This window comes from Centruroides sculpturatus, unplaced genomic scaffold (genome assembly GCF_000671375.1).
Source record: "Centruroides sculpturatus isolate CEXI.00-Female unplaced genomic scaffold, Cexi_2.0 scaffold1400, whole genome shotgun sequence".
NCBI lineage: Eukaryota > Metazoa > Arthropoda > Arachnida > Scorpiones > Buthidae > Centruroides > Centruroides sculpturatus.
Genome location: NW_019385563.1, coordinates 66,173 through 77,854, shown reverse-complemented (window position 1 = coordinate 77,854; position 11,682 = coordinate 66,173). Strand labels below are relative to the sequence as shown.

Below are 11,682 nucleotides of genomic sequence, written 5' to 3'. Positions count from 1 at the left end.
AATAATGTTACAATATAATAAACATCATAAAACTGTATACAGAAATTTCTAGGAATTTAATTTTGATCAAAGCAGACAACAGTTTGAAGAATATTTAGCTCTTAAAACTTTGTTAGCAAGTTACAGCTGTTTAATATCAATTTCAAATATTTCTTCTTAAAATTTCTGGCATGTTTAAATCTAAATGTGTCCAAAAACAAATAAATCAAAAATACGTTGAATACATTACATTGTTTAGCTTGATTTTTATACTTTCTTTATTACTGGAATTTTAGAATTTGTGAATATTAATGATTTTAAAGATTTATAATAATGGTTTTTTTAATAAAATTTACAATTTTTTTTCAATAGGATCAGCTGGAAACCCACTTGGTAACTTAGAGAAGACCTCTGTACTGCAAGAAGTAAGTAAATTAATAAAAATCACTATTTGGTCTTCTGTATTTTAAATTTGACTTTTATTATTTTTTTTCTTGATTTATTTGTCACTGAAACAGTTTGTTTTTGTGAAGTAGTATTGGTACACAGTAAAACTTCCAAGAGGTTCTGCATTTTTTAAGTTTTAACTGTATATCAGTAACTTTGATATTACCATTAGATTTTTTTTCACAAAATATTTTAAGATGGAACCTGTGAGAAGTGAATGGAAAGCTATGTATGTTATTGATAGAAAGTTTTTCAGCAAGTAAAAAGAAAAAAAAAAAAGAAAAGAAACTTGCTCTATTCAGTTATGTTTTGGCAGAAACTTTAGAAAATATTTTTGTTTTCTGTTTATGTCTGCATTTATGCTGTAGTTTACATACGTGTATTTGTGACCTGTGTCCAGTTTGGTTATTAAATAGCAGGAAGATTGTTTTGCTTTTTTGATTCATTGACACACATTAAAAAATAGATTATGAAAAATATTGAATACGTCACTATTGAATATGATTAACAAGGGGACCTTACTGTCTCGGAAATTCAGTTCGGGATGAGACTTTGCAGGTTAGTAGTATACCTCAAGGGTGTTCACCCAGAAGAATTGTAAAGCGCACTAGACAGAAGATTGTGAGAAAAAAGACTCTAAAGTTTTAAGTGCAGCTCGTATACTGATCAATTTTACACTATGGCAGCACACAAAATGGCTGTCTGTAGCGAACTTGCTTGCCACGTGGGCGATCTAGGTTCAATCCTACCTTTGGCAAACTTTTTTTTTTTTTTTTAATTGTTTTAAAAATTGTAACAACTTTTAAACAAAGTTAATGACCTAAAAATATTATCAATTAAATCATAAATAATTTTATTTTACTTATGAAATGACTGTTACAGCTAATTAAAATGTGAATTAAAGATGATAATTTATTTTTAAAAAGTTGAATAATATCAAATGCATTTTTGTCCCATAACTGTCAACTTTCACACCTGGGAGCTGATCATTGGATGAGTCAGCAGCAAAAGTGACACTTTCACATAACTTTCGACATTCCTCTTAAGTTTATCTCTTGAAGATAACAAGGAATTGAAAAATTCTTCAAATTTAAAATGAATATTTTTAACCTCTCCACAGCTTATAATATCTTAAAATTTGTAATAACTTTTAATGACAATAGTAATTAAAGTTTTAATTTACATCCATTAAAAATTCATTTGAAATTATNATAAATTAAACAATAAAACCTTGTTTAATTTATATTAATACGTATCACTTAAGAAAATTTTAATCTAATTTAAATTTTTTATTTCTTCATCATCACTAAAAGCACTATTAACCGAGACTGTTTTCTTTTTGGCAAGTTATCCTTATCCTCTGAGCATTTTTCTGCATTATCTTCAGATCCATGCTCTACCTTTTGCAAAAAGTATGTAATTTTAGATTGCTTGTTTCTAGTTAAAAGATCTTTATAAATTTCCTTACATGGTGCTAAGCACTTATGAAGAATAAAGCAAGTATGGAATAAGGGAAAAACATCTGGCAACACCAAAATCAGAAGCGTGAAGACCTGGCAACATTAAAACAAGTTTTGAGAAGGACCATGTATATCGACAGAAGGCGCGAAAAGAAAATTTACATACTTAAGTACTAATAGTACACGAAAATAATAATTTTCATGAACTATTAGTATATAAGTATGTAAATATTTATTACATTTCATGTTGTATGAGGGTTTTACCCAATTCTCAAACTGTCAGAGTGAATTCGTGCTATAACAGTATCGTGTTATACGGGGATGGTCCCAATTCTCGAACTGTGTTAGAGTGAATCCGTGCTATGGAAGTGCCGTGTTATACGGGGGTTATCTGTATTAATAAATGATCACTAATGAAATATTACATTATCAAATTTCATAATTAAATTCTTATAATGGTTATTAAAATCAAAATTTTTCTAAAATTTCAGTTTAAAAAGTTTTAATTTTTAATATCAAATACAGTAAAACCTGTCTATAACAGAATCTAAATAAAATGTGAATCTGTCTAATTGGAAAAAATTCTCCAGAATATTTATGTTAAATTTTATTAAAAGTCTGAAACCTGTCCATTGTGAAGAGAGGATGTTTTTGGTTATGAAGAAAGTAGCTTAACCTGGTTAGAGTTTTAAATTAAGATTTCACTTGTAGATAAATAAGTAAAATTTCCCTCCAGGTATAGCAATTTCAAATCTTGTCAGAGAAATGAATGTCATATGACAAAGGGAGATATGGACCAATGTCTTTGTTAATATTAGTCTTTATTGGAATTAACTAAGGACAGAATTAAATACTATCAAGAATTAAATGAGTTTCCAAGAATCAAGTTCTCGAGTATAAGCAATAAATGTAATTTATGAAAATAATAAGAATAATGTAGCATTTTTTCTCAGAATCTTCTGGCTAGTGCACTTTACAATTCTTCTGGGTGGACACCCTTGAGGTATACTACTAACCTGCAAAGTCTCATCCCGAACTGAATTTCTGAGACCTTAAGGTCACCTTGTAAGATGAGAAAACTCAAGAGTAATGAACTTAAATTGTTTACATGTTTTGAAATTGGTGTAGTTTTCATACTTTACTCTGACAGAAAATCTGTTTGTCGTGCAATTTCACCTTTCACAATTTTACTGTATATATTAAAGAAAGTATAATTTAAAATTAAAGCTAAACATTTACAGTGATGCCTTGTACTTCAAATTTAATTCATTCTAGGAGGCCATTTGAACTCTGAGTTGTTCAAAGTTCAAATCAGTTTTTCCCATTAGAAATGATGGAAAGTGAATTAATCCATTATTAGACTCTAAACAATATTCATTTCAATAAACTTTAAACAGCAAATACACATAATTTGAGGTAAAAATAATATTAAATACTCTAATAATAAATAAAATACATAAATACTGAAAATTGAATTGCATTGCATATAATAAATTGAAAATTGCATTTACTAAATATGCACTCCATTAACTTCAACATCTTAAATATGGCCATCAGATGATGGCCATATTTAAGATGTGCTCCACACATGTGCTGGTTTCATGCTTTGTGATAAGTTCATTTTTCATTTTAATTATTGATATTACAAACTTCCTCTTAGGCTTTGTTGCTTCTATACACTTCTGGGATGCTATAGCTAATAAGTAAAGGTTTTATTGGGTTGAACAGAATGTTTCTGCAATATTTTTAACAGCTAATGACAGCTGTTTATAATTAAATCACACCTCTACATTAAGTAATGACACTTAATGTAGATATGTGATTTAATTATAACAGTTGTGAAATTTAACACATTATTGCTAATATAATATAATATAACCAAACATCAAAAATAAAGTGAAAAAGCACTGAAAATATACAAGTGTAATGTGACAGTGAGAGCACAACAGATTACATTAATGTTTGGAGCATATTTTTTCAAAAATTAACTACTAATGCTACTTTGAACACTTGTTAAAACTGTTTGTGGTTCAAACTCTTCACAGTTTGAACAAGCATTTGAAATTAGTTATTTGAATTATGAGGTATTACTGTATTATTATTATTTACAGTTATGTTTTCAGTACTAATAGAAAGTAAAGTTTCAATTTAGTAAAAATAAATAGATCTATAAAATTTTAATACAATGAACTGCTTTAAAAATAAAAATTTTTGTTTTTTGATAAGTTTACTCTTGAAAAGTATTTTTGCTATTATTTACATTGATATTCAGTGTAAAACTATTTCTATATGTATTAACAATATCAGAAAAACAAATTTATTACAAGCTTATAAAAGCAGGTGTATTTTTTTTTTGTTTCTGATTAATATTATACTAATGGTTAAACTAATTAGACATTAATTAGATATACACTTCAAATTAAAAATATAATGTTTATGTATAATACACATCACAGTTATTTTCTTCCAGAAGGTTCTAAATTATTTATTAAATTATTAAAATTATAATTATTAATTTAGATAAGAGATGGTGCCTAACACTTACCTTTAGTACCAGATTTGTTTGTAATAATTATTTGTTTATAACCATATTATAACTGAATATTTAAGTGATCGTTGAATTATTAAATATAATGCCTTTTCTGTGAATGATGATGATGATAAAAAAACACCTCAAACTTTATGACAAATACATTAAAACAAACTAAATACACATAAGGAAAGGCATTTTTTTAGGGCGATTTCTTAAGTGCATTCTGGTTCTGTCTGTTCTTAAATATATTCTCCATTAGATTAAACAACATCAAACATAAGAATACAGCACAGTACATATTTCATATACATGGATGACATAAACACTAAACATTCACATAAGCACAATTAAATTTCCTATTAGAAGTTATACATATTAAACAACAAATGAATAGCTGGATTCTTTATTGAGCTACTTAAAGTTAATTAAGTGTAACACAAGATTGTGACTCAATAGTCTACATGTAGTCAAATTTCTTAATCCTCAGATTACCAAGAAAAAAATTGCATCCAGTACCATTGTGGTCAAATTGACTTTATATAATTTTCTTTTGTATTTAGCCATAAAATATGATGCAGTGACATCATATGGGGATTTTATAATCAGTAAAACTTGTTATAAACAAAAACTCAAAAGCAGTCTATTTTCAAGAATATGTTAAACTTATTTTTTTCTTTCTTAATTTGCACAGCCATTACAAATCACTACAGAATTCTCTTTGTAAATAAGATTGTTATATTTCACACATTTCAGGCTTGTTTTCACATTTTTTTTTCTTGTAGCAGAAACTGCACCCCTCTTGTTTCTGTTACAATGTGATGAAATAAGGATGACTCAATATCATGAAATATGAAGGATGATGCAATATGAAATATATGACAAAAAATAAATTTGTCATAAATGGTGATGGAGGCAGTTTCAATGTAATTTCAGTATGGGGTTAATTTAACCCCAGCAGTAGTGATTGGTGCATTTAGCTCCTGATCATGACATACAAACTTTTGACAACAGAAATGATAAAAAGTATTTTTCACTTACATTAACAGCTACCTGAAGTTTAAACCCTTAAAAGTTTCTGACCAGAGTTATTTATTAAATAAAACACAAATGGGATTAATCTGACCCTATGGTACTCTGAGAGTTAATAATTAATTAGTCTTAAATAGCCCAATAAAGAATCTGGCTGTTTGTTTGATATTTAAATTATCAGATTGGCTGCATATACTGTTACATGTACTTACTCCACTGACATTCAAATGAAGTTTGACCTAGAAAAATGCAAAACACTTCACATTGAAGAAGGATGACTTGCATTTGGAAATGATGATGCCATTGAATCCATGCATGAGGGTGAGGACCACAAATATTTAGGATTCCAACAAGTCAAACTCATAGAGCAAGGACAAATCAACAAATGAGGAGACAGCAGAGCTTTAATATCCTAGATTTTGCTGAAATTTTAATACATTTTAGTATACCCCTTTCACTAATGCATGGTAACATAATTTAATGCCAATGAGCAGTAATTTACAAGAAATCATTGTTTAAACTTTTCAGTGTGTTACATATTGAATTCTGTAAACAAATCATAACAAGGAGATATGGATGACCGAGTAAACAACCAATTTAAAAAGCTTGATGTTGCAAGTTCATCCTGCTGTTTTCCAACTTTTATGTATAATTTTTTCTGAAATGTGTAATCCAGTGAATTATTATAAAATATGCTTTGGCCTAAAAATACTATTTTTTTTTTTAATTATTAAAATCATTTCAAATTTTTAAACCAACAAATGTGAACAGCAAATCGATGTGTTTCCTACAGTTGTTGGTTTAAAAATATGTGAATGATTTTAAAACAATGATTTCTTGTAAATTATTGCTCATTGGCACAAGTTATCATGCATTAGAGGAAGAGATATATTGAAATGTATTACAATTTCAGCAAGATCCAGGATGTCAAAGCTTGGATGACCTCTTGTAAGACTAACAAAAGAATATAGCAGCAGATTAAACTGAATACTAACAACACAGTTGAATGCAAAACATATATTTAAAGCAATCAACACATTTCTTCTCTCAGTTTCAACATATCCACTTAGTTATACATTGGAGACTCACAAAACTAGAACATTTCCAAAGGAAAACACAAACAACATTAACAAAACATAACAAAAATCACTCTTAAGTCTTCTGTAGAAAGACTAAGTCTTCCTTGTAAAGAGGAAGGGCTCAGCCTCACAGATATAGTAAAACTTTATTGCAAGTGTTTATCTACAGAAAACAAAACACCATTAAACTTACACAACATTGATCTGGATCTAACACAATACACAAAATGCCCAGATATCAAAGTCCTTGGCTCTGAAGGCATTCCTGAAGTAGGTAGGTACCCTAATGATTTCAGCCAGCATCATGTTGACAGAACTGTTTCAAATTGCCAGCTGATTCATGAGTGCCTTTTTGGAAATATGGAAGGGTTTATGATTGCTATACAAGACTAGGTTGTAAATACAAGAAACTACAGAACTACACATTTTAAAAGATAACATTTACAGGCAATAATTACTCACATTGTTGGGATCGAAATCCACAGTCAGCTAGCATTTTCTTATTTTTGCTGTAATAAATAAATAAAATAAATAGATGTACAAAACTATAAAACACATTACATCAAGGTGCAAGCTTTTTACACAATATAACTAATTACATTGATGTAACCAAATAGCAAATTAATATAATCAAAAGTTATAATCAATTTATAATCAAAAGCTTGCATACAAACTACTTGCATGTTAGGTAGCATATTACAAATACATATCTCATACAGTTATAGAAAACAACTCATAAAATATATATGACTGATCTATTATCACACAAAATAATCCATCACATACATTATAGATCTAGCTATATAAAACACCCACAACATACAAAATATTAAAAAAAATTAGTAAATACTCAGAACACTCGCACAAAATAAAATACCTGTGGAGAATGGATAAAGAATTTGTGTGTGTATTCATAGTCCTCTATTTCACAGGCATTAGGTATGATTCCTGTGCAAGAGAGGACTATGATGCACATTTTTGTAATACCATATACACTATACAAAAGTCTAGAAACATTAGAGATTCACAACAGCACCAACTATATTACACTGCATAAACCTGCCATACTAAATGCATGTCATATAGTTAGGAAATTCTTAAACACAGGCACTGTATATATACAAATATACACAAACAAAGTAACTTTTTTCTGTATTTATGGCTTGGGTTTAGCTAGGGTTTAGCTGTTCTCAGGAATTTTTTTTTTTTTTTTTTTCATTTTCCCATTCCTGAATGTTGAGATAAGTTGGTCAAAAAAGCAGGAAAATTGGCTCCTAGAACCCAGTAATACCCAGAATGGGAAATAAATATACTACTAACAATATGTCTTTTAGAGGTTTTTCTTATTTATTGCTATGTAAACTTTGTGTTACAATATTATACGCCATCAGAAATGCATGTGCGACACCAGAATCAAATAACACATGACCAGCTAATCTATATATATAAAAATGAATGTATGTCTGTCTTTCATGCATTACTACATCATTTATCCGATTGCCATGAAACTTTGGGAAGTTGTGTAATATACTCCCGCAAAGATTTCTGGCATAGTACATTTATCCTACGATAGATGGCACGTGTATATGAGCATTTCATCATGAGCATTTCAGCACGGTTAGGAGTTGAAACTTGAAATTTAGTACACAGTTAGGGTACGTCATGAGAACACACACTAACAAGGGATTTTTTGAACCCACCCTGCAGGGAAAGGGACAGAATTAAGGCTTCAACAATGGAAGTGTTAAGAGAAAGCAACGTGCAAGATTTACAGGCGCAGATGCGGTTTTTTGTATTAAATCAAACATAATTTTAGACCCATCTAAAAATTTTCTAATTAGTCTGGTTAGTCTGGAAACAGGGGACCTAATTCTTGCATTCTGTGAAAACGGGTAAGATTGGCTTTAATGTAATAATCTTAATCTTTGCTATCGTTACTTTTTGCCCAAGCAACGCTGGGCTTATCTGTTAGTTTAAATATAATATAAATCAAGTAATTTGATCATGGAGAACGCAAAACAGTTTGTATTTTCACAGCCCAGGATTTGATTACAAAGTCATTTTCAGGTAAACTAACTAAAGAAATCTATGGCAGCTGTCTTTAATATGACATTATAGTCAAATCCTGGGTTGTGAAAATAAATATTTCTGTGTAAACATGAACTGTTTGTTCTCTACAATGAATCGTTTCCACAAAGTAATGTCTGATACTACCAGCCACATTCAATCAATTTGTTTGTGGCTGATGATTGTGTTGTATAGTAAACCCTTGTTATTTTGTAACTCAAGGGACTAAAAAAAACAACTTTGGCTAATTTGAACCCTTTGAAAATTATGACATTATTTTATATAATTTCATCCATTTGTTTACAGATGAGTAAATGTATAATTATGTATAATTAATTAATATGTATGATTAATATTATGAGTTAATACTTAGTAATTTAACCTGTTTCGAAAAAACTCTCAGTTGGCATTTATTTAATGAAAACAATGAAAATGTACCCAAATTACATTCAAAGCAAGACCTGAAAATAACATGTGAAAGAAGCTTTGCCATTATTACAGATCATCAATGAAAATTAAACATAAAAGATTATTTCGGGAATTCTTGGGAAATACAATTTCCCATTCTCAATTCCCAAAGGTTCCAAAATGTGGAAATTTGGAAACACTAGGTTTAGCATAACACTAGATACTAATACTAACTATATGTAGGATATATTTCACCAACACTATAATAATCAATTAAAACTTTTTGATTTAAAATGTTTAATTAGCAATCATTTTATTAAATTTTAAAGAAATTGTTATCAATGTTGTTTTTATTTGTAGTAGTGTAAATAGTTTATTAAAAATAATTTCTATTTTAAGGCTCGAACATTTAATGAAACACCTTTGAATCCAAGAAAATGTGCTCAAATTTTAACAAAGATTCTGTATCTCCTTAATCAGGTATGATAAAATTTAAAAATTTATTTTTAACTGTAATCAAGTCACTAGTGTGTAAATTATCATATAAATATTATTATAATTTTCAGTTATGAAATATTTGTCTTAATCACACATTTACTGCAATTTAAATAATAATTTCTTTATTAAATTAATAATTATATTTTTGAAATTTTTATTATTTGTATTTTAAAATATTTTTTCAACCGTATTCTTACCAACATTTAAAATCTTGAATTAAGAGTTACTTTACTTTTCGTATTCGGCAAATTAATATAGTATATTGGATTACAAAATCTAGATTTGAATGAGAATTGTATTAAAGCTCTTTGATTTGACTGCATATTTCATTACATATTCGAGTGAAATCCTATACAAATTCAATATGTATTTTTAAAGTTGGAATTTGGTGATGGGACAATTAATCAAAATTGGAAAAAATCTGAAATTTTATTGGAATCGAACAAATCTCTTCACAATTTCTAATTCTTAAAAATGATTTTTTCACATTTAACAAGAAAATTTTTTTAATAGTTTTGATATAATAAATATGATTTATTTTTATAATTTCAATAATATATTATTGAAATAATAGTAAATATACACACACACAACTTAAAATATATATATATATATTAAGTTTTAAGTAAATTACTAAGTAGTAATTAATTTATTATATATAATAAATTTTTATGTTAAAATATAGGGGGAGCAATTAGGCACTACTGAAGCAACAGAAGCATTCTTTGCAATGACAAAACTGTTTCAGTCGAAAGATACCGTTTTGCGACGATTGGTTTATTTAGGAATCAAAGAGTTATCAAAAATAGCAGAAGATGTTATAATTGTAACAAGTAGGTAAGTTGAATAACAGTAAAAGAATAAAATTGCAAGAAGCAAAGAAAAGTTCTCTTATAGATTACAAAATAATTTAGTTGAAAAAATATAAACTAATTGGATTTTTTTTCCCTTTCTTTAGTCTAACCAAAGATATGACAGGAAAGGTATGAAATTTTTAATTATTGATATATAAATTTTGCAAGTGCTTGATAAATATGATTGTCAAATGTAATAAATTGATGATATAAAATATATTTATTAAATTTATATTGATAGCTTAAATTTATTATATATGTTGTGTTTGAGACAATTTTGTTTAGAACTTTGTTTAAATATGTATGAAAATGGCTGCATTTCTAGAAAAATTATTATAAATAGTTAAATTTATTAATGCTAAGAAATAAGCTGACCAAAACCATTTATTAATTTGAACTAAATATTATTTAACATCTTATTTATTTACCAAACACACAATATTTATCAAGTTTCTGTAGATAGAATATATTAGTCACTCCAAGAATATAAATGATATATTTAAAATATTTAACTAGTATTAAAAATATTTATTTTTGTTTGTTTCTTAGAATTAGAATTTTTATAAAGAATTAATAAGTTTATTAAATATTATTCTATTTCCTATATTGAAATTGAAGAGTTATATCCCAAAATGCTTTCAGTCCATCTCAAAATTGAAAATGAGATATGTCATAGGTCAATAGCACTTGGGATAATCTGCATAATGATGTATTCAAACATTTTGAAATGTTACTAGTATCATCTACAGAGGCTTCCAAAGTTTGTAATGCATTTCATAATGAGTTTAGTATACAGGTAACCCCTGTATAACACGGCACTTCTATAGCATGGATTCACTCTAACACGGTTTGAGAACATCCCTGTATAACACGGTGCTTTTATAGCACAGGTTCACTCTAACACGGTTCGGGTAATTGGGTAAAACCCTCGTACAACATGAAATGTAATAAAGGGTGCATTCTTTTTATTACAGCATTCTAATTGTTTTCATGGCTACTTTGAATGCTCTTTCAACAAACCCAAATTACATTCAAAGCAAGACCTGAAAATAACATATGAAAAAAGCTTAAGTGCTTCAATAATTACTGCAAATTTTGTCTTGAGTTTGCAAAAATCATGTGATATGACAAAAAAAAAGCTCTATTAACAGCTAAAGCTATAAGCACACATTCTATTATGAATACACACACATATTTAATGGATTTTAGAATTATTGAAACAACAGATTTTTGCAAAAGTGTCTGAAATAATGAAATAATTAAATGCCAAACAGATTTCTTCTATGTATATATATTAAAAAAAAAATCTCTCTTCGTTGGCAACGCAT

The 11,682-nt window shown here is 27.9% G+C and overlaps 1 protein-coding gene across 1 annotated transcript in view; it reads left to right on the top strand.

Moving 5' to 3' along the window:
* The first annotated feature begins 350 nt into the window (after nucleotides 1–350).
* Nucleotides 351–11,682, top strand: part of LOC111640155 (coatomer subunit gamma-2-like) — a 38,141-nt gene continuing 26,809 nt past the window's right edge. Inside the window, exons 1-4 of the mRNA XM_023386151.1 lie at nucleotides 351–404; nucleotides 9,402–9,482; nucleotides 10,186–10,337; nucleotides 10,459–10,483. Of these exons, the coding sequence (XP_023241919.1) occupies nucleotides 10,231–10,337; nucleotides 10,459–10,483 (132 nt within the window). The 5' untranslated portion in view covers nucleotides 351–404; nucleotides 9,402–9,482; nucleotides 10,186–10,230. The remainder of the gene's footprint in view (nucleotides 405–9,401; nucleotides 9,483–10,185; nucleotides 10,338–10,458; nucleotides 10,484–11,682) is intronic.